At 45.2% G+C, this 24033-nt stretch overlaps 1 protein-coding gene across 5 annotated transcripts in view; it reads left to right on the forward strand.

Annotated features, from left to right (window-relative positions):
• Window positions 1-24033, forward strand: part of ADAMTSL5 (ADAMTS like 5) — a 50823-nt gene that overhangs the window by 24822 nt on the left and 1968 nt on the right. For 4 of the 5 annotated variants that reach the window (XM_087893210.1, XM_087893213.1, XM_034425841.3 and 1 more), the window contains 6 exons: window positions 10983-11091; window positions 12679-12806; window positions 13553-13676; window positions 15536-15619; window positions 16852-17015; window positions 17330-17585. In XM_087893210.1, coding sequence (XP_087749336.1) covers window positions 10983-11091; window positions 12679-12806; window positions 13553-13676; window positions 15536-15619; window positions 16852-17015; window positions 17330-17585 — 865 coding nt within the window. Of the gene's footprint in view, window positions 1-8460; window positions 8522-10982; window positions 11092-12678; window positions 12807-13552; window positions 13677-15535; window positions 15620-16851; window positions 17016-17329; window positions 17586-24033 lie in introns of all 5 variants that reach the window. The other variant, XM_034425838.3, reaches the window with a different exon arrangement.

Below are 24033 nucleotides of genomic sequence, written 5' to 3' on the forward strand. Positions count from 1 at the left end.
CCAAGAAAATCTACTAGATCAACTAACAAAATTTTTGATTTAGTACACATGGACTTAGTTGGTCCATTAACTCCATCAATCACTTATAGAAAACGTTACTTCCTGACAATAGTGGACGATTATAGCCGCTATGGATTTGTTTATACATTAAAACACAAAGATGAAACATTTCAAAAATTTAAAGAATTTTACAAACGCATAGAAACACAACACAACATCAAAATAAAACAAATTATGACAGACAGAGGATGCGAATTCATGTCTAAAGAATTCTTCCAATGGTTAAAAGACAAAGGAATGTTACATTACACATCTAGTCCATTTTCTGCGTTCCAAAACGGGATTGCAGAGAGAAAAAATTCCACATTACAAACCATGATTAGATGCACATTGGAAGATGCTGGCTTAAGCAAACAATTCTGGTCAGAAGCCTTACATTATTCAAATTACACACAAAATAGAACATGGTCCAGCATTGTAAATAAGACACCATATGAAGTGATGTATAATAGAAAACCAAAATTAGCACACATGCATATATTTGGAGTCACAGCAGACGTACACATACCTAAACAATTAAGAAGAAAGGGAGAAAATGTGTCCAGAAGACTCAGATTTATGGGATATGAGACTGGCACTAAAGGATACAGATTCATTGATAGTAACAACAAATTTATAGTCTCCAGAACAGCTGTGTTCCATGAACAAGCCAACTGGTCTAAATTACATCTTAATGAAATATTCCCAAATAAATATGAAGATACAAAACCTCATGAGAAAGGGACTATAGAAAAGCAAAATATCAACAAATATAAAAACAAAACCAAGACTTGGACAAATAGCCAACACAAAATAAAGACAGACACACTAACAAAAAAGGAAGCAAGATATTTGCATGATAACGATAGTAAACCCGAAAAAATCATTAGAAACACCAGAAATCAAATGCCAAATAAATACAAGGATTATGTAATGCACATGGATGGTGAACCAACAACACCCAATACATATGAGGAAGTGTTAAAACTTCCTCGCGAAGAAAAAGAAAAATGGGAATTAGCAATGAAGAAAGAGATGGAAAGTTTACAAGGATTAAATGTATTTACACCTGCAATTGCACCTAAAGATAAGACAATTATTGGTACCAGGTGGATATATAAAATTAAGAATTTAGAGGGAGGAAATACTCTATACAAAGCTAGATTAGTTGCACAGGGTTATGCACAGAAATATCCGGAGGACTATACTGACACGTATTCCCCCACTGTAAGAACAGAGAGTGTCAAAACAGCTCTAGTGGTAGCATCAGCACTCAATCTTGATGTATTCCAATATGACATACAGACTGCGTACCTACACGCAAAACTAGATAAAGAAATATACGTAAGAGCACCTCACAGTCAATACACAAACAGAAATGAGACTTGGTTGTTAAACAAGAGTTTATACGGGCTAAAACAATCTGGTAAACGGTGGTATGATTGTTTAGTAAAAGTACTTAAGACCATGGACTTCAACGCTACCACTGCTGATAATTGTTTCTTTGTCAAGAGGGGTGATGATTACATTGAATTTGTATTGATTTATGTGGATGACATTTTATACATAGGAAAACATAAAGAGAGAAGAGAAACTTTTGTAACTAAATTAAATGAGCATTTCTCATTGAAATCTTTAGGCAAGGTAAACAAATACCTTGGTGTCCAAATTAATAAGACAAAAAGGGGATTCAAACTTACCCAGAGAGATAAGATCATAGAACTTTTAAATAAATGCAACTTAAACAATGCCAAACCTTGTGATACTCCTATGCAAACTGACTTTCTAAGAAATACTGATGAATCTTCTCCCGAGTTCAAGGACAACACATTTTATAGATCAATCATAGGTTCACTCCTTTATATATCTAATTGGACTAGACCAGATATCGCTTTACCACTCAATTTATTATCCAGGCATGTCAGCAAACCAACAATGTATCACTGGGAAGCTGTTAAAAGAATTTTAAGATATCTAAAAAGTACACTAGACTTTTGTTTAATGTTAGAACCTAATGATAATAAAGAACCAAAGCTTACGTGTTATGCAGATGCAGATTGGGCTGGAGAAATCTCATGCAGAAAAAGTACATCTGGTTATGTATTTCTCTTAAATGACTGTCCAGTTTACTGGTACACTGGTAAACAAGAACTAGTGGCCACTTCAACGACAGAAGCGGAATATGTTTGTTTATCCAAAGCCGCAAATAACCTTGTATGGTTTAATGATTTAATTTCAGATGTCTGGAAAAAACCTGCTTTGCCTTTTGTTATGCATGAAGACAATAAAGCAGCCATTGAAATATCTAGATCTGATGCCATTGGACAAAGGTCCAGACATATAGATATAAAATTTAAACATGTGAGACAATTATCTCAGGATGGATTTATTAAAGCAGTGCATTGCGACACTTCAGAACAATTAGCTGATATATTGACAAAGCCTTTACCTTCTAAACAGCACAAATATTTAACCTCTAAGTTGTATGTTTTGTATTGTCCTGAATCTGAGTGTAACTGGTGTTGTATAACGAATCGGCATTTAGAGGGGGATTTGTCAGATGTAAATGCCTTATTCTCTAATGTGTAAATAGTGTACAAACAGGGTATCAGGGGTTAACTTATTCTTCACTTCTTAATGTATTCATAATTCACCACTCCCACATATAGCTCCACCCATTGTATATATAAGGAGCTACCTACACCCTTTCCCTGACTTCTATCTGTGAATATTCAGTGAATATAGAATGCCTATTGTAAATAAAAGAATATATAGTTAAATCTTTAACTCTTGCTAATCTTATTGAGTCTGATCCTGAAAATATTGCAACACCCTCTTTATCTCTTTACATTAAAATATTTCTAATACATTGTTTTCAAATAAAAGCTATTTGGTACTTTCTAGTTTGGTATTTGTTCTGAACATATTCTATCCACCTTTTCCATTCCCATTCATAAGTCTCTTGTGAACAATCTTTTAAATATGCTGAAATCTTCGCCATCTCTGCAAAACTGGCCATCTTCAAAGTCCATTCCTCGATAGTAGGCAAAGCTTCATTCTTCCAATATTTGCCTATCAACAATCTTGCTGCTGTTATCATATACAATATTAATTTTATTTCACCCCGTGTAAAACCCTTAACTATACCCAATAAAAACAATTGTGGAGAAAATTGAATTTTTTTCTTCAAAACATTCTGCATGACCCACCATATTTTTATCCAAAAAGCCTTAACTTTCCTACAGGTCCACCAAACATGATAATACGTAGCATCCAAACATTCACATCTCCAACATTTTGGCTGAACATTAGGGTACATACATGACAACTTTTTAGGATCTAGATGCCATCTATAAAACATTTTATAAAAATTTTCCCTCAAATTCTGCGACTGTGTAAATTTAACATTCTGAACCCAAATTTTTTCCCATGTTTCCAACATCACTGGTTCTTCAAAATTTTGTGCCCACTTAATCATACAATCTTTAACTAATTCCGTTTCTGAATCCCTTTCTAGCAAAACATTGTAAAGCCTTTTAATATGCATTGGACCTTTCTCTCTTATATGTCTAACCAATTCTTCCTCATGCAACATAATACCAGTTTTTTGGTCCTCTTTCCATCTCAATTGTAATTGATTATATTGTAACCAGGTTAAATTAATCCCTTCGTCCAACAGTGTCTGCAATGTCTTCAACTGCCATCTGCCCGCATCTGTAAAAAGAACCTCTTTGTATAAAAACCCCCCGAGTGACATTATATTTGTATTCCACAAGGTATGACCAAGATCCAGCCATAGCGGTATTTTATAATCCCATTTGAGTCGGTGCTTCTTCCAAACTCTCATCAAAGAGTCTCTAAGTATATGACTTTTAAATACTTTATCAACTTTGTCATCATAAAATAGGTAAGCATGCCATCCAAATTCAAGATCAAAACTTTCTGCATTCAATATTCCAGCCTTTTTACTTCCAAACCAATCACTTGTTAAAGTTAAAGCTGCTGCATCATAATATAACTGTAGGTTTGGAAGTTTAAGGCCTCCTCTTTCTGGAACATCTTGCATAATTTTCAATTTCACTCTCGGCTTTTTCTCGTTCCAGACAAACTTATTAAGTCCAGTTTGCCAAACTTTCAGTTGTTTATCACTTTTAAGCACCGGAATCATTTGAAACAAAAACAGAAATCTTGGCAAAATGTTCATCTTAACTGCTGCTATTCTTCCAAGTAAAGACAGTTGCAGCTTTTTCCAAGTCTCCATGTCTTTCTGAACCTCTCGCCACAACACCTCATAGTTATTTTGAAACAATTTCATGTTTGATTCTGCAACCTGAACTCCAAGATATTTTACCTTAGGTACAATTTCAAAACCTGCCCTCCTTTCAAACTCATGTTTACGATCTTGTGTCATATTTTTGACTATCATTTTAGTCTTTTTTGAGTTCACTCTAAAACCTGAAACTCTACCATAGTCTTGTATAATGTCGTTCATCAAGATTATTGATTCCATTGGTTGTGATAGGGTAACCACCAGATCATCTGCAAATGCCTTTATTCTATAATCCTCTTGCCTTATCATTATGCCTTTCAAAATTTTTGAGTCCCGTATTATATTTAGCAAGACTTCCAATGTTAAAATAAATAAAAGTGGGGACAACGGACATCCCTGTCTTGTTCCTTTTTCAATTTTAAACTCTGTCGTCAAACTTCCATTAATAATAATCTGTGCTTTTTGCTCTTGATAAATTGCTGAGATCGCCTGTATAAATTGGTCCCCAAAGCCCATCTTTTTTAAAGTCTTTAGTAGAAAATTCCAATCCACTCTATCAAAGGTCTTCTCCGCATCCAAAAAAACCAGCACTGCAGAAATCTGTTTATTCTTATCAAGATATTCCAATAAGTCTATTACTTGCCTTACATTGTCCTTCATATATCTGCCCTCAATAAATCCCGCTTGGTCCGCATGAATCACCTTTTGGATTACTGGCATCAACCTGTTGGCTAATACCTTCGCATAAATTTTATAGTCTGTGTTCAAAAGAGATATTGGTCTGTAGTTCTCTGGTTTTTTAGGACCAACTTGTTCTTTTGGTATCAAAGATATATAAGCAGTTGTCCAGGATGGGGGTATTTTACCCCCTTGTTGAATATTGCAAAATAAATCTCTAAGTTGTCCCACCATTTCAGCTTGTAAAGTTTTGTAATACACTGCAGTCAAACCATCCGTGCCAGGAGCTTTGGCTGTTTTTAGCTGTTTAATTGCTGCTGTTATCTCCTCCTCTGTTATAGGATAATTCATTCTTTCCTTTTGTTGATCAGTAATTTTTGTAACTCTCTTATCCTTTAAATATTTTTCTATAAGTCCATTCTGCACCTCTTCTTTGGCATATAGTTTAGTATAATAATCCACAAAAGCTTCTTTAATTAGTTTTTGTTGAAAGATTTCTTTCCCTCCAATATCAATACTATCAATAGTCCGTATACTTTGTTTTTTCCTCAATGTGTAAGCCAACCATCTGCCCGGTTTGTTAGCGTTGCAAAATGTATTATGCTTCGCATATTGTAAACTTGTTGCAACTTGTTCCGCCATAAGCATTTGAAATTGGTCTTTCATCGCATTGTCTCAGATTGAAAAGTCAACAAAGTGCTAATACTTGCATTTCCAAATTTCAGGATTCAGGTAGTTTCGCTGTTTATTAAAGCTGGTTCTTTCGCTTTAAGTTTCCTGCAGCCGGCTTGTTCTGCAGGAGCAGAATCGTCCCACGCCGCCCGGAGTCTCAGCAGGTTGGAAGGGAGCCGCGCCTGTTTCCTCCCCAGAAACGATTCCCTGGGGGGTTACAGGGGCTCGACCTGTGCCCTGCTATCTCTCCTCCAACAATCCTCAGGATTTTGAAGTTTTCGAGCCGCTTCTCGATCGCGAAGCGGCTCTACAGGCGGCGGGGCTGGCGGAGCTTCAAAGAGCGCCACCGTCGCCGAAGACAAGGAAACCGGAAGTCCCATATATATTTGATTTTAATTGGTTTTAAATTTTGTAAATCTATGTGTTTTAATATGGCTGTACACCTCCCTGAGTCCTTTGGGAGAAGGGCAGTATAGAAGTCTAATTATAAATAAAATAAAATAAAATAAAATAAAATAAAATAAAATAAAATAAAATAAAATAATAAAATAAAATAAAATAAAATAAAATAAAATAAAATAATAAAATAAAATAAAATAAAATAAAATAAAATAAAATAAAATAAAATAAAATAAAATAAAATAAAATAAAATAATAAAATAAAATAAAATAAAATAAAATAAAATAAAATAAAATAAAATAAAATAAAATATAAAATAAAATAAAATAAAATAAAATAAAATAAAATAAAATAAAATAAAATAAAATAAAATAAAATAAAAAAATAAAATAAAATAAAATAATAAAATAAAATAAAATAAAATAAAATAAAATAAAATAATAAAATAATAAAATAAAATAAAATAAAATAAAATAAAATAATAAAATAAAATAAAATAAAATAAATAAAATAAAATAATAAAATAATAAAATAAAATAAAATAAAATAAAATAAAATAATAAAATAAAATAAAATAAAATAAAATAAATAAAATAAAATAATAAAATAAAATAAAATAAAATAAAATAAAATAAAATAAAATAATAAAATAAAATAAAATAAAATAAAATAAAATAATAAAATAAAATAATAAAATAAAATAAAATAAAATAAAATAAAATAAAATAAAATAAAATAATAAAATAAATAAATCTCACAGCGCTGACTCTGTTCTCCCAATATTATTAGGTAAAATTCCCCAGATTAGATTGGTTTGGAGGCAGTCATGGAGGAAGGTGGGCTCTGGGGGAAAGAAAAATGGCTATTGGCCTCGGGAAGAGCCTCTGTGAACAGAGAGCATCTACCTCACAATGGCTGGGAAGGCAGTGATGGTGGCAACAACAGGTGCTGCTCTACTGATTCCTTCCCTTGTGGCTCTCCAGCCAGTGAGCGGTGCCACTCCAACAGAGAATACTCAATCAGGGTTATAACCAGAAGCCAGCATGGGTTTGTCAAAAACATATCATGCCAAACAAATCTTATTTCATTCTTTGACAAAATAGTGGACCAGCAAAATGCTGTGGACATAGTATACTTGGACTTCAGTAAGGCTAACTTACTTATTGGTAAATTAGAAAAATGTGGCATAGACAGCATCACCACCAGATGGATTTGTAACTGGCTGACAAACTATTCAATGAGTAGTCCTTAACGGTACTACATCTACATGGAGGGAAGTAAGAATACCACAAGGTTCCATCTTAGGCTCAGTACTGTTCATAAACTATTTAGATTTATTTATTTATTTATTTATTCAATTTATATACCGCCCTTCTCCTAGTGGACTCAGTTCTGGCACAGCCAGAACTAAATACATAACAATACAAAATTTAAAATTAATTAAAAGAATTATATACTTTGGCCCGAATTAAAACAATGTGAATTAAAACCCATTAACAGATTAAAACTAAACAATTAAAAACTAAAACTAAAAAAGGGAATAGAAGGGGAACTCATCAAATTTGCAGATGACACTAAGCTGGCAGGAATAGCCAATACACCAGACAATCAGCTCAAGAAGGATCTTGGCAGACTTGAACACTGGGCCGTATCTAACAAAATGAAATTCAATGTAGAGAAAAGTTAAGATTTTATACTTAGGCAAGAAAAATCAAATGTCCAGATACAGATTGGATGAAACCTGGCTCAATAGCAGGAACTGCGAGAAGGATCTTGGCCTCCAGCAATGTGCTGCAGCTGACAAAAAAGCCAATACAATCCTAGGCGGTATTAACAGAGGGATAGAAATGAAGCGTTAATACCACTTTATTATGTCTTGGTAATATTGCATCCATTTTTGATGACCACAATATAAAAAAGATGTCATTCTGGAAAGAGTGCAGAGAAAGCAACAAAAATATTTAGGGGACTCGAAGCTAAAATATATGAAGAACAGTTGCAGGAATTGGGTATGTCTAAACTACTGAAAAGAAGGACTGGGGGGGGGGGGGTAATATGATAGCAGTGTTCCAATATCTAAAGAGCTATCATAAGGAAAAGGGGATGAATCTATTCTCCAAAGCACCAGAAGATAGGACAAGAAGCAGCGGACAGGAAGTCATCAAAGAGAGAGCTAACCTAGAACTAAGGAGAAACTTCCTGACATTGAGAACAATTAATCAATGGAACGGCTTGCATTCAGAAGTTGTGAATGCTCTAACACTGGAGGTTTTTAAGAAGAATTTGGACAACAGTTTGTCTGAAATGATATAGGGCTTCCTGCTTGAGTAGGGGGTTTACTAGAAGACCTCCAAGGTCCCTTCCAACTCTGTTCTGTTATTCTGTTTCTCTTGGGCCACAGGCTTCCTGGAGAAGAGCCCTGCCAAGCGGAGGCCAGGCAGTATCGCATCTGTGAGCAGAAAGTAAGTACCTTCCTCTCCCCTGCTGAGCCCATCTTGATAGGGGGCAGGTGGGCTTAACCATGAGGCTAGAAGCCTCTTGCAGACATCAGTCGTGGGGTGGGGGGCAAGGAAAAAGGCACTTGGGGGTCCTGGTTTGACCACTTTGATTTTATCTGGTTTTTAAATTTTTTGTATCTATGTATTTTATTGTTTGGCTGTTCACCGCCCTGAGTCCTTCGGGAGTAGGGCGGTATACAAATCAAATAAACTAAACTAAACTAAACCACAGTCCTTGGATGCTCAAGGGAACCTTTGCTGGCATGGCCTGGGAGGAAATCCAACAGTTCCGTGGCCCCTGCGTGGCCTTTGTGGCATAAGTGCACACTCAAATTATGGAGAGATAGATCAGCTGAATGCTGCCCAGACTCCCTCCTTATAAATGGGGAATCCCTCCAGATTATTATGGGTCTAGAATTTTTTTCCTTTTTACAACCCTGTAATCTCTTAATTTTGGGTAGAGTTGGCATGACAAAATGAATGGAGCTGAGATTTACTGGTCGCATGCCCTTCCTGATGCCCACACAGACCTCTCAGCAGATACTTTCTCTTTGCGAGAAATATCTGCCACTACCTAGGATTGAACTCAACCTTCTGAGTGGGAGGTGAGCATCTTCACCACTAGGCCACCATATCGCTCAGAATGGGTCCAGAATGCAGGGATGAATTTCTTCCCAAAGTTTCTGGTAGGCACAAAGAGCACTGGGGCCTTGCTTTGGATTTGTGCTTACATTCAAGATGCATAGTTAACATCCAGCCTTGTATTCTAGGGCTTTTGTTTAAAAACATATCAGAGTTAACAGAACAATAAGAGTTGGAAGGAACCTTGGAGGTCTTCTAGTCCAACCCCCTGCCCGAGCAGGAGACCCTATACCCGTGATGGTGAACCTATGGAACGCGTGTCACAGGTGGCATGCGGAGCCATATTAGTGGGCATGCTAGCTCAGCTCTGGGGCACATGCGTGTGCCGGCCAGCTGATTTTCGGGCCTTCTGGGCCCACCAGAAGTAGGGAAACAGGGCCTGGGGGTGTGAGGAAGGCCCGTTTTTCTTTCTTACATGGCTCCAGATCTTCTCTATTTATCTGGGAAGGGCGAAAACAGCCTTTCCCACTCCCTTGGAGGCCCTACGGAGGCTGAAAGGGCCCATTTCCTGATTCCCAGTGGGACAGGAAGTGACAATTTTTGCTGTCCCCAGCCTCCAGAGACTCCTAGAGAGGCTCCTAGAGACTCCTAGAGAGGCTCTGGAGGCTGGGGACAGCAAAAAATGTCACTTCCTGTCCCACCGGGAGTTGGGAAATGGGCCATTTCAGGCCTTTGGAGAGCCTCCGTGAGAGAGAGAGAGAGAGAGAGGGAGGGAGAGAGAGGGAGAGAGGGAGAGAGGGAGAGAAAAAGGCTGTTTTCACCCTTCCCAGATAAATAGGATCTGGAACCAGGTAAGAAAGAAAAACGGGCCTACCAGGCCATCATGTGCCAGGAGTGGGGGGGGGGTGTTGCGCGCACATGCATGTGGTCATGTGTGTGCATGACCCTCCCCTGCCCCCCCTCCTGGCACGCGATGGCAAAAAGGTTAGCCATCACTGCCCTATACCAGTTCAGACAGTGGCTGTCCAAGTCTCTTCTTAAAAGCTTCCAGTGATGGAGCAACCAAAATCTCTGAATGAAAGCCATTCCATCGAGAGGCTGCTCCCACAGTTAGTAATCAACATATTTGATAGGTTGACATGTGAAGCTTGTTGTTGATTTTATTGTTTATTGCTTAACACCCATTCATTTGCAGTAACAATGGTACTGAAAAAAGCAATGAATCAGTTCTTACACTTACGACCATTGCAACGTCCCCACAGTCAATGTGATTATGATTTGGGAGTTTGGCAGCTGGTGCCCATTTACCACAATCAGGGCATCCTGCAGCCACATGGTCCACATCTGTGGCACTCCCAGAGTCAAGAGGGAAGGCAGCGGCAAGTTTCACTTGCCTGATGTTTAACTATCATGGGTGATTCCCTTAATAACGCCATAGCAAAAAAAAGCTCATAAGATCAGGTGCTTAATGACAGCACCATTTAAAGATGATTTTTTTCAGTCCCTATTGGGGTCAGAAATCAAGGATGATCTAAGTGGTAGAGGCCCTGATGGTATTTATGAACCTTATGTGGTGCTTTTGAAGTTTTACTACATTTTATTACAATTTTATTACTCTGTGATTCTGGATTAGAGTGTTGGTGTTCTTGTTTGGTATTGTTGGCTTTTATGAGTTGCCTTGTCTGGGACATGTCATTTATAGAGTGAATGAATGAATGAATGAATGAATGAATGAATGAATGAATGAATGGGAAGTCAACCTGGATGTGTCTTTTCTTTCCATCCTGCAGTCGTGGTCTAACGGTGGTTGTCTCCCTTCCTCCCCCCTCCCTCTCTCTCACAGGCCTGCCCAGCTGGCACTGTCCCCTTCAGGGCTATGCAGTGCGCTCTCTACAACAGCAGGCCCATCCTAGGGGGGCAGGCCCAGTACCAGTGGGTCCCCTTCCATGGAGGTGAGAGCATCAGTGGGGGCAGTCAGGCCCTCAAGGTCACTGGGGGAGGTGGGGGACTTGGCCATGGGTTTCTTTCCGGCTTCACTTTGGGGAGCCCAGTGCTGGGCCTGCCCTGGAGTTGATTGTGAGAACCAGCTTTCTCCAGCTGCAGAGTCAAGGCAAGGGCCATCCTGAGGGGAGGGAGCTTCATGGCTTGGAGTCCTACGCGGGGGGGGCGGTCCTAAAGACCCCTCCCACCCTTATAAACAATGACTGGCAGGCAGGAACACTTCGCCTTTTTCAAGAAAAATACCTCAGTGCATCATTGAGACTAAAAGGTGTTACCATTCCACCGGAAGAGATTTCCTTCGGTCCCCATGAAGAGCGTGATTGGGGACTTTCCTCAGAGTGGAAACCCCGGGACAAGGCAGAGTGGAGACAGATTGACAGCCAGAGAATTGAGCAGGAGTTAAACTTTCTGCTCTTGCAAATGGCCACCGAGCTTCATCATTGTGGGTTTTGTGACTTATTTGTGTGGTTTTTGACACTGGATCCAGTTCACATCCTATACATCTTAGGATAAGATATCTGCTAGAGTGGCTTTTCCTGTAAGATCCAGTAAAGTGACATCAGTTGATGGAGCCCCAGAGCCTTGTGAAGCTGGGGAAGGTGTGGTAGAACCCCCCCCCACCACCACCACCACTTTCTGCACTCAGACCTTGGAAGGTCCTTTTTGAAAAGCTACATTCTGGGAAACAGAGAAGACTGGGGAGAGTCTTTTGCCTTCTGTATGATTCATCCTATGCTCTGATCGCAAACCAGATATGGGACTCAATTGACCGGGACAAGCATGGAGAGTCAAAGTGACATCCAAATAACAGAGCAGCTCAGCAGGGTTACAAACCCCATCAGAGCTATTGTGAGAATGGGCGCAAGTAATGTAGCAGAGCATTAATGGAGCCAAGACAGAACTGAAGTCCCGAAGTGGTCCCAGAAATCAGGGCTCTGTCGGGAACTCTAGATCTGTGTGTGTTGTATGCTTTACATACACACACAACCCTACAATTGCCTGGATGGGAATTTCCTGAAAGGGGAGAAAGTGCTTTTAAACATTTCCGAGGGGAAAGTGAGCCAGGATCCCTGACTGTGGCTGTCCAGGGCCGGAGGCAAGTCAGCTGCATGGGGGGGGGGAGAACGCACACCCCCTGGAGCAAAGGTAGCGAGAGGGACTTAAAAACTTCAACCCTGGTCCAGCACTGTGTGACCTTTAGGCCAGTAGTGAAATCCAATTTTTTTTACTACTGGTTCTGTGGGCATGGCTTGGTGGGTGTGGCAGCAAAAGGATACTGCAAAATCTCCATTCCCACCCCACTCTTGGGAGAAGGATATTGCAAAATCTCCATTCCCACCCCACTCTGGGGCCAGCCAGCGGTGGCATTTGCCGGTTCTCTGAACTGCTCAAAATTTCTGCTACCGGTTCTCCAGAACTTGTCGGAACCTGCTGGATTTCACCCCTGCTTCAGTCCAAACACACACCCCCACAATCAAATGGATGGGGCATTTTTTGTGCCACTGCCTGGCTCTCATGCCTCCTTTGCTCTCCCCCAGCTGCCAACCTCTGTGACCTTAACTGCCTGGCAATGGGGCACAATTTTTACTACAGCTTTGGCCGAGTCTTGGACGGAACCCCCTGCAGCCCAGCATCGCCGGAACTCTGCATCAGCGGCCGCTGCTTGGTGAGTCAGTCAGCATCGGCTGTGACAGGTTGTGTCTGTGTGAGGGAGGAAAAGATGCGATGGAAGCACCAGAGAATTTCCCAGGAAGCACATTGCAGGGGGAGGGGCGAGACAAGCAGCAGCCCAGCCTGGAGCTGGATGGGGGCAGAGGAAGAGATTTAGGAGTCCCCTTCCCAGAAACTCCCAGGGCATATCAGTTTGGGTGGGGGCAGTAAAGGTTATTCCAGCAAGATTCGGGCTGTTTGGTGTGAGTAAATAAAGAACTAACTTTGGCTGGATTGTTCAATCCGGGGCTGGGCCTGGACCTCCACGCTTTTGGCCAGTGGAAGGACAGGTGGCCAAGATCCTCCCATTCGCCAGCATTGGGTTGTCGCCCTCATTCTCCAAGCACAGCAAGACAAAAACACAAAACTCCACACAAACTGAGGCGCTGCAGCGACAGCAGCCTCATTGTTGACTGGGTGACTAAAGGAAAGTCACAGGTGTCCTCATTTTCTAGAGGAGCAGAGCTGGGGAGGAAGAGCAGCCCATCCGCAAAAGCAGCACTTGCCCTTATGGGGGGGGAGGGGATAAATGCTTTTTCTGGGGAGGGTTTCCCTGCCCCATCCCAAGACGTCCCTGAGCAGCAGCTCTAGCAGGAAAGGGGAATGTAGGGCAGCCTTACCGTGGGCTTTCTCCATTTCCCCCATAACAAGTGGGGGCTCTTCCAGGCACCTCTAATTGCCACCCTTTGTCCGATCCCTCAGAGAGCCGGCTGTGATGGAGTCCTGGGCTCCGAGGCACGGGCCGATGCCTGTGGCGTCTGTGGGGGCAGGAACGAGTCCTGCGTCTTCGTCCAGGAAGCCTTCCGGGTGGCGGTTCCCACCTCTGGTGATTGAATGTGCTGACGTGGGTGAAGCTTTGGCTTTTGGCATTCGTCAACCCAGCCCCTTGCCTCTCCCCTCTTCCCTCCCCCTCCTCCCTTCCTCCTCTGCTGCTGCTCTGCTGGCTGGCCGGGGCTGTCCTGAAGGCGGGTTTTGCCCATCTGACACGCAGGGTGAGGCCTGGTGCCCTCTAGGAGCCCCACCTCCAGGCTTGCGGGCAGAGCACCTGGCGCTCTCCTCCAAATAAGCTGAAGCCTTTTGTGATGGGCAGCAGGGCACCCTGCAGCTTTGCAGCTTCTTCCTGCCCAGGGAGGGGGCACCGAACACTCCTGGACAGGCACCAGAGTCTCAGCATTCTTGGCACGCGAGAGTAACACAAACATACTCCTAAGCAACAGGCAGATGCCCCTGGGCCAGCCTGGAGGCCAAAAGCAGGACGTTAACATTTAAGAATCGTGTGTGAAGATGGGAGAGGTGCCTTGTGAATCTGTGAAATTCACCGAAAGGACAAGTGTGGAATCTGTCTGAATGAAGCATATCCAGGCACACCCGTCCCATGGCATCACACCTAAGGACAACACACACACACACCACTGTGCAAATGACAGAGCTGCGGATGTCAAACTCAAGTTCTACCGTACCTGTGTTGTCATTGTGCCCTCTGGTCCCATCCCACCTCCTGCACACTTCACATCCAATGTCACAGACTGGAGCTGACAAGCACATACCGGGAAATAGTGTGTACCAAACTGGGAGGGGGTGGGTGTGCAGCTGAAAGTGAGGCTCCCGGTTGGCGATGCAAAGATGCTTCAGTGAACTCTGACACGGAGAGAACGGGGGTGCAATTTGGAAACTGAAGGAAGCCGGGGGGGGGAGTGTCCTTGCTTTCTTAGGTGAAGGAGGTGGGGGAGGAAGGAGGCAGGAAGTGCAGAAAACGTTGACTGGGCCTCTTGAGCACAACAGTTTTCAGGCAGGCGAACTGCATGTCGGCACACCTGGCAAAGGACTGGCCCTAAATCTAAGAGCAAGTTTGATGAGGGGATTCAGGCTGAATTCTGGAGAGCGGATTCCAGGGCCGTGAGGAGGCAGGCTTCCTTCGTGGCCTTGAGGGGAGGAGAAAGGAAAGAGGGTGAAGAAAGAGACAGGCCAGCCTTCGGTTAATCTTCCAGCAGAAAGAGATAGAAAATGGGCCCTTCCTCGGAGCTGCATTGCATGGGCACTCCTCCAGTCCTTGAATTGGCATGGAGACCCTGGCATGGCCTGGGGGAGGGGGGCTCCTCAAAAAAGTCAGGCATTTTCATGTCACCAGTCCTGGCATGTGTGAGGATGGGTCTTAGAAGTGGCTGGAATGACAACTGGAAGTCAAAAAAAGACCGGGGGAGGGGAGGGTGCCATCAGGAAAACCTGAAAGAAAACTAGAAGCCGGGGACATATGATGGGCAGGAAGAGCGTGACCATCTTTTGAGGGCAAGAACTGATGGTCAATAAGAAGCTGAAAGACTGAGAAGTTCAGAGAAGGCGGAGGGAGGAAGGGGAGGGGAGGGGAGGGGAGGGGAGGGGAGGGAGCTGCTCGGCCATCCAGAAACAGTGCCAAAGCCTCTGGTGTGCAAGCACCATCAAGGGCTTCTTCTTTGCTCTCTCAGTGCAGAGGACAGGAGGGGCCCAATAGTGGCCATGGAGGCCCCCATCCTCTGAAATGGGGTGGGGAGCAGTTGCAAAGGCCAGGGTGGCCACTTCTCCAGCAGCCCTGGGAAGCCACCCAGGGCACCCCCCAGCACAGGTCCCACTTCCCTTGGGCCCCCACTCCTCGGATCTCCCTCGCCTCTGCCTCTCTCTGACTGGCTCCCCTCTGACTCTTCTGAACAGGTTTCTTTGGGTACAGGAACGTGACCCAGATCTCAGCCGGAGCCAGACAGATCAGGGTGATTGACAACAGCCGCAACTATCTCGGTAGGTCCGTCCTGCCCTTCCTCACTGGCTGCAGCTCAGATCAGCCACAGCGCTTCCTCCTCCGGCCTCTCTCCCCGCAGCCATGGTGGGGGTGGGGGGAATCCCAACAGGCAGCCTTGGAGGCAGAGGGTCAGCCGGAGGTTAAGGATGGGCAGAGAGGGGGAAAGGGGCAATGGGCATCCAATCCTGGTAGGCCCTTGTTTTGCCCAATTCCATGATGGGGATGCAAAGCCTGAAGCCCCAGCCCCTGGGTGCCACCCTGCCACCCCAAGTTAAGGCTCAGCATGCTAATCAAACAAGCTGCAGCAATGGACTTAATAGCCTTAGGCGAGGACACCGCTTGAATTCAGCTGGTGCCAGCGTTCCACCCCAGAGAAGTTATTCACTCTTTTCCTGGGAGTGAGTGCAGGAGGGCTTCTGGCTCAGAAGGCTCCAAAGGAGAGAACAAAATGCCACCTCCACATTCAGCAGGAGCCTGCTTGTGGGCACCTCAGTCCCAGTGAAGGGCAGCACGTGCTGCCTCCCTCTCCTGGTCAGATCTTGGGGAGCCTTCCCCTCATCAGAGGGCACTGCGGTTGAAGGTGCTATCCTCCCCCCCAGGCTCCCTGAAAAAACATAGAATAATAGAGTTGGAAGGGACCTTCAAGGTCATCTAGAACAACCCCCTGCTTGAGCAGGAGACCCTGTACCATTTCAGACAAATGATTGTCCAGTGGAGAAATGATTGTCCAAAGCAGAGGGGTGGTGCCTCTTCTGTCACAGCCTTCTGCAACCCCCTACCCCCCAAATTGGTTCCTGCTTTGGGGCCTTTTCATTCCTGTGCATCACAGAGTAAGAAAATGGTGAGCCAAAGTCGCTCTGAGACATTCCCCACATCTAGGAGCTCAGCACGCTTCCATTCTCCCCTTAGCCTTCTGCCCCATGCTGGACACGCGGACGTGGCCATGGCCGTTTCCAAAAGGGCCTTTGCTCTGACGAAAGAGCCAGCAGGGATCAAGTTGAGCCACAAAGAGCAGCTGCAGTGGGGCCGCAGCCTTGACATTTTCGGCTGGCCAGGGTCTGTGTGTTGTGCCAGTCCAGCCCTTGGCACAGCAGCCCAGATGGCTGCTTCTCAAAGCAACAAGACTTCCAAACTAAAGCCCTCACCCTCCCCACCTACCTAGCTCTGCCACTCTCTCTCTCCAGAGCCCCCCATCCACCCCCAACCCTTCCTGTGCTCTGTCCCTCTGCAGCCCTGATGAAAGCAAACCAGCATTATGTCCTCAACGGGGAGTGGGCCGTGGATCAGCCAGGTGCATTTGAGGCAGCAGGCACCCAGTGGCATTACACTCGCACGGCTAACGGGCATGAGACCCTTGAGGCAGCCGGACCCACAAGCGACGATCTATTTGTCATGGTGAGAAGGGACCCCTTAGCAAAAAAGGAAATTGGAAAATCACTGTTTTTAGCCCCTTCAAAGGAGGCCACCTCTGGACATTAAATGCTGGGTGGGAGGGACAGACCACCCAATGATCCGTGGGCCTTACCCTAGAGACACGGGAAAAACACACAGAAACTGTGTCTTTGGCTTTTGCTGGTTCTCTAAACGGGTATGCAAGGAAGAAAATGGCATGGGCCCAGGAGCAGTTTTGCAACCACAGGCAGCTGGAGGTGGGGGGTGCAAGTATGCCTGGGCCCCAGCTAACACCCCGACCCTGCCCCCATTGCCAGGTCCTTTGTCAGGAGGAGGACCTCAGCATAGACTACCAGTACTGGGGGCCAAGGAAGCAGACCCTCCACCGTGCGCAGGGGGAGGCCCATGCTCTGCGCCAGCCCCAGGCCAGGGAGGTAGAGGCCCAGCACCCAGAAGAGCCTGCAGACTTTCCTGAAGCTACAGCAGCGACGCGCCATTTCGCCAAGGCCGAGGAGGTGGCCAAGGAGGCACCGCAGGTCACCCCAGCACCCTTGAGGACTCCTACAGCACCAGGTAGCACTGGGGCAGGCGCGGGGGGGGGGGGAGCCCCCAATTATCCAGACCATCCATTTCTGCTTCTCTGGCAGATGTAGGAAGAGAAGCGATGGGCACAACAGATTCCTGGGTGGAACAGCTGGCCCCGTGCCCCCACTGTGGCCACAAAGGCCCACAGATGTACAGTAGCATCCTCTAGCTCAGTGATGCCACCCCAACTTCCCAAATGCTACTTTATTCTTTGTTAATGCAGCTCATAAGAAACAGAACTGGTGGTCCATTGGACTGCCCCCCGAGAGGTCAGGCTTTTCTTTGGGGGGGGGTTGGGCCACACTGCCACGTGCTCTTGTGGGAGGGTGTCCTTAGGGATGCTCATGAGTTGGCAGGCAGATAGCCCTGTGAAGGGGAGAAGCCTTAGCTAGCAAGCTGACTCAGAGAGAGAGAGAAAGGGGCCTTGAGGTCATCTACTCCCACCCTGCTCAAACAAGCCCTCCACTCAAGTCCATCCAGCGAAGGGAAGTCTGTCGCATCTTCCATGATCAAACGGTTCCTACCATTAGGAGGCTTGTCCTAAGTTGGGTCAGAAATGGCCTTCCTGTAACTTAAATGCCCGTTGTGCACTTTGGGCTGGGGAAGAATGTGACCCACACCGAGAACCTCCGTGCCGAGGGAGCTCAAGAGAGCCATCTTCCTCCTTCCCTTCTCAAGGCAAAGCATCCCCCAGCTCCTTCAATCTCCCTACCCGGCTAGGCTTCCCCCTCCCCGCCCCTCTCTAAACAGGTTCCAGCTTCTCTAAATTCTCCTTAAGGGAGGGAGGGGGTGCCGGTACCCAGACCAGGAATCAGGGCTCAAGGGAGGCAGGCTTTGATCCCTCCAGCCAGAGCAGTCCACAACTGCCTTCGCCTTTTGCTGGCACCTTTCCAGTTTACCATCCACTCAATTTTGGGCAAGCTGCATTTTGGATAGAAAACTCAGGTTTCCTTTCTGCTTGCTTGCTTTTAGACTGTCTCCCCCACGCGCCCCTCCAGGGAGCAGATGCTCCACCTCTCCAGTTCTTTTCCAACAGCTGAGCTGGAGTTCCATTTAACGTTTGAAATTGATTTCACATTTCCTTGCCAGTAACACCCTGGAATGAACAGACTCTGCTCTGGATTCTTTCTCTTTCAATCCTGAATTTGTGCAGAGAGTTCACTGACTTGCAGATAATTTGTACAGCCAGAAAGGATCAAGAAACATCATATTCCATTTCAGCCATCAGTGGGAATCCTTTGTTCTTCATTTAAAATGGCCAGCAACTTTAGCTCTGTAAGGTTTTTTTTAAAAAGGGTAGCAGTAGCTTGTCTGCTGTCTTCCAGACACTCAAGGGCCATTTGAGTGTTGCCTTTCCGTTCCCGCTGGGAGCCACTTCCAGGTCACTGAGCCTTCAGATCAGCAGCATTGGGGAATGGGCTCTTTCCTCACAGAGTTTAAGGGTGAAAGTCACCCTTCATCCAGACCAATCCCCTGCCCAGTTTAGGAGGGCTCCCCTACAGCAGGGGTCACCAACCTTTCGGACCTCAGAGACCACTAAATTCATAATTTTAAATCCCGCGGAACACTACCAGTAATATGATCTGCCTAATGACTGGCTGGCTGGGTGTGGCTAGGTGGTCATGTGACTGGGTGGGTGTGGCCAACTCCTCGTCTCCCCGCGCCCAGGCTCCTTAGGACCCCAACAGGAAGCAGTTGTTGGAGCTAAGCAGCCACCACGAGAAAGAGTTGGCAAAACAGCTGGCTCAGTTCAAATTGGATCTGGCCGAGAAAGAGGCTCAGCAGAAGCACCTCACTGAGGACTATGAGCATAGGCTTTACAAGCAGAGGGAAGACCTGTGGTAGTGCAAGGCCAGGTAGCGGTGCCTGGAAGCTCAGCGGGCTGAGATGGTCAGCCAGTTCCAGGCCATGATGCAGTCCCACTGGAACAAGGCCCTCCGGCTCTTCGCCACCAGCAGGGCTTCCCTCCAGCCTTCACCCAAAGCCCCGCACCAGGAAGCAGAAGCAGATCCGAGTCAGAATTTCTGCCCCCCTCCGACCCGCACAAAAAGACCCCGAAGGGGGAAACTCTCTGCAGCAGGGGTGAAATCTAAAAATTTTTGCTACCGGTTCTGTGGGCGTGGCTTAATTAGTGGGCGGGGCTTGGTGGTAAGGTGACTGGGTGGGCGTGGCCAAGTCAATGTCACTTCTTTGCCCTTTTTTAACCTACAAAACACAACACAACACAACTGGCTCACCCACAATGTAAAAGCAGCTGTGCTAGACCCAAAATGGCCCCTGCAACAACCAGGAACCAGACACAGTCACAAAAAGCCCAAAAAACCAACTTTCACACTTTACATACACAAAATTCCACATACAGCTTTGTGAGATTTTGTGTGTTTGTGTAGTTAGAGTGAAACACTACAGAAACACACTAAATCTCAGAAAGCTGCACAAATATTATTTTATTTTCATTTTCATTTTTTATTTTTATATAAAAGCAGCTGAATTTAAAACTTCCTAAACTTTAAATGGCTAGGTCTAAAAAAAGAACAACTAAAAACAACCCCAATTAACTATTTTTTTTAAAGCTCACAAAGGGGAAAAAAACTTACCCAATAGAACATAGGTCTCCAACCTTGGCAACTTTATAAGACTTGTGGACTTCAACTCCCAGAATTCCTCAGCCAGCTTTGCTGGGAGTTGAAGTCCAGAAGTCTTAAAGTTGCCAAGGTTGGAGACCCCTGCAATAGAAGGTATAAGGCAGGCAGACAGGCAGATAGAGCTGCTCACCGATGAGCTTGATTGCAGGCAGAGAGATTCAGTTGCTTGCTGATGCAATGGATTGCAGGTATTTACAGCAAGCGAAGCAAGACAGGTGTTGTGACCAGCAGCTAAAGTAAGCAAGTTGGATGGGAGGGGGGAGGGATTTTTGCTACCGGTTAGCAGGCAACTCAGCTGGGATCATCAGAGCTTGGCTCGTCAGAGCCATTTAAAAGAAAAAAAGGCTCTGATGATTGCACGGCTCAGCTGGGCATGGGGGGCAGGGACAGGGATTTTTGCTACCGGATCTCCGAACTGCCTGCCTCCATCGCTACCTACTTGCCCAAGCCGGTCCGAACCGGGAGCACTTCACCCCTGCTCTGCAGCAACACAAACGTTCATTGCACATATCTGGCCCAGGGGCCGTACTTTGAGGACCCCTGATTTAGTGCAGTATAAAAAATGCAAATAATTTGTCTGTGAACCACCAAAATTTTCTCACGGACCACCAGTGGTCCACGGACCACCAGTTGGTGACCGCTTTTCTACAGCAGCCCAATAGGTGCCTCTTCAGCCTTTGTTTAAAGGAAGAGATGCCCTCCACGCTCCACCCCACTTCCTGAGGCAGCTGGTCCCACTGGGAATGGCTCTGCTACCGTGTTTCCCCGAAACTAAGACCCCTCCAGATGATAAACCCAATCGGGCTTTTCAGCACATGCGATAAGCCCCCCTCCCCCCGCAAAATAAGCCCCCCACCAACTGCTTACATGCATGCACAGCCGATCCCGCCATTTCCTCTGGTTGCTTGCTGCACAAACAACACGATGTGAGGAGACAAGGCCAGAGAGGGGGGAAAGGGGGGGAATATGCCCCATGCACCCCACACACCCTTACCGTACCTACCAGTAATGCTGATGGCCGCCGCAAAAAGAGCGGCAGGCCAGCACCCCGCCTCACGCCCCACTTCTGTCCCTTGCTTAGCCACCCGCCCCCTTTAGGGATGCAATTTGGGAGTGGCAGGTGGGGCAGGGGAGAAGCAGGACGCGTGTCTTACCTTTCCAGCTCCGTTGCGTTCCTCGCCGTTGTGTCCAGGGCAACACATTGTAAAAGAAAACCCTCTCGCGAGTTCAATCAAACTTCTTGAACATGCGAGAAGTTTTCTTTTACAAGGTGTTTCCTGGACACAAAGGCGAGGAATGCGACAGAGCTGGAAAGGTAAGACACGCATCTCATGGCCCAACACGTCCCACCCCACCCCAATGCCAACAGCCGTTATCGAGAGGGGTGGCAGGTGGGGCGGGGGAGAAGTGAGAAGTGTTTAGCAAGACGTGGCTCCTCTTGCCGTCTCTTCTCCCCCCCTCACTGGGCATGGCAGGGCTCCTGCCCCTTGCTTAGCCACCCACCCCCTTTAGGGATGTAATTTGGGGGTGGTAGGTGGGGTGGGCGAGAAGTGGGACGCACATCTTTCCTTTCTAGCTCCGTCGTGTTCCTCGCCGTTGTGTCCAGGGGAAACAGGTTGTAAAAGAAAACTTCTCACGAGTTCAAGAAGTTTGATTGAATGAGCAAGGTTTTTTTTACAATGGCACAACAAGCCTTGCAGAGTCCTGCTCTGTGAGGCAGCAGTGGTGGCGGGACATGTCAGGGCAGTTGCGGCCAGCCGCTCAGCCAGCACGAAGAACAGGGAGGGGAGGCGATGGCAGTGATGAGACATCCAGTCCCACACTCGCTGCCTCCTGCACTCCCAACATAAGACACCCCCCGCCCCCGATAATAAGTTCCAGCCTTTATTTTCAGGGAAACACGGTATTAGAAAATTCTTCTTCATGTCCAAGGAGAACCTACCTACACTGTGTGCACAATTATTAGGCAAGCTGTATTTTGGAGGATTAATTTTATTATTGAACAACTACAGTGCTCTTGGTCAATCCAAAATGTTAATAAATCTCAAACCTGAATATTTAAGAAAGTAAAAGTGAGGTTATGGCTTTCTTAGAAGAATATGTGTGCACAATTATTGGGCAACTATTAGTGTGCAGAATTATTATGCAACTAAATGAAAAATGAGAATTTTCCCATCTCACTCATTTATTTTCATTTGTTAAAGTGAGAATAATAAACAACTCAAAATTTACAAATAAACATTTCTGACAGTTTAAAAAAAAATCAATGACCAATATAGCCACCCTTCTTTTCAATAACAGTCCTAGGCCTTCCATTCATGGAGTCTTGTCTGTTTCTTGATCTCTTGATCAATTTTTCGTGCACCAGCAACCACAACCCCCCAGACACAGTTCAGAGAGGTGTCCTGTTTTCCTTCATCATAAATCTCCCATTTAAGAAGGGCCCACAAGTTTTCAATCGGGTTTAGGTAAGGTGAGGAAGGGAGGCATGTCATTATTCTTTCATCATTAAGGCCTTTACTGGCTAGCCAGGCAGAAGAGTACTTTGATGCATGCGATGGAGCATAAAATCATGGTCTTCTTGAAAGATGCACACTTTTTCCTGTACCACTTCAAGCAGTTTCTGTAGCAGCAACTGGCAGCAAGTTTGGGAGTTGACTTTGAGTCCATCTTCAACCCGAAAAGGTCCAATTAGCTCATCTTTCACAATACCAGCCCATGCCAGTACCCCTCCTTGCTGGCGTCTGAGTCGAAGTGGAGCTCTGTGCCCGTTACTGATCCAGACATGGGCCCATCCATCTTGTCTGTCAAGAGTCATTCTCATTCCATCAGTCCATAAAATCTTTGAAAAATCTGTCTTCAGATATTTCTTGGCCCAATCTTGCTGTTTCAACTTAGGTGTCTTGTTCAGGGGTGGTCAGATTTCAGCCTTCCTTACCTTGGCCATGTCTCTGGCCAAGCACTGAACAACTTGTACTTCGGGGCACTCCAGGTAGGTTGCAGTTCTGAAATATGACAGCACTGAAGGATAATGGGTTCCTGGTAGCTTCATGTTTGATTCTTCTCAAATCTTTGGCATTTAAGGTGTGTCTTTTTTTTCTAACACGTTTCTTGCACCTTGTTGACTATTTGCAACAAAATGTTTGATAGTTCTGTGATCACGCTCCAATATCTTAGCAATTTCAAGAGTGCTGCATCCTTCTGAAAGACTTTGTACAATTTTTGATTTTTCAGAGTCAGTTAAATCTTTTTTAGCCCATTTTTTATTTTATTTATTTATTTATTTATTGGTTGGATTTTATATGCCTGAGGAAAAGAAGCTGCTTAATTATGCACACCTTGATAGAGGGTGTTGATTTCCTTAGGCCACACCAGTGGTGGGTTGCCCGGCCACACCTTCCCTTATTATACAAATGCACATCACCTGATATGTTTATATCCGCTAAGCATTCAAGTTTATATAGCTTGGAGGTGGAAAATATGCGTACAATATGGTCGAATTACTTACTTGCCTAATAATTGTGCGCACAGTGTATAATGGACACCCCAAAGGCCTCTCAGGGGCCTATTTGGCCCCCACAAGGAACAGCCCAACAGTCCCTTCCCCTTGCCAAAAGAGGCTCTGAAGTAGGGGGATTAGAGCCTGGTCATTGTCGCTTCCAGTCAGAATTGGGAGTTGATTTACCCATTGCATTTTCAGCAGCTCCTCACTAAAACAAGAGGACATCCAACAGGTGCAATTCCGCCAGGCCCTCACAGCTGGGACATCTGCAGTCAAGAAATCACAGATG

This window comes from Pantherophis guttatus, chromosome 1 (assembly GCF_059756535.1).
Source record: "Pantherophis guttatus breed Tessera chromosome 1, ASM5975653v1, whole genome shotgun sequence".
Lineage (NCBI taxonomy): Eukaryota > Metazoa > Chordata > Lepidosauria > Squamata > Colubridae > Pantherophis > Pantherophis guttatus.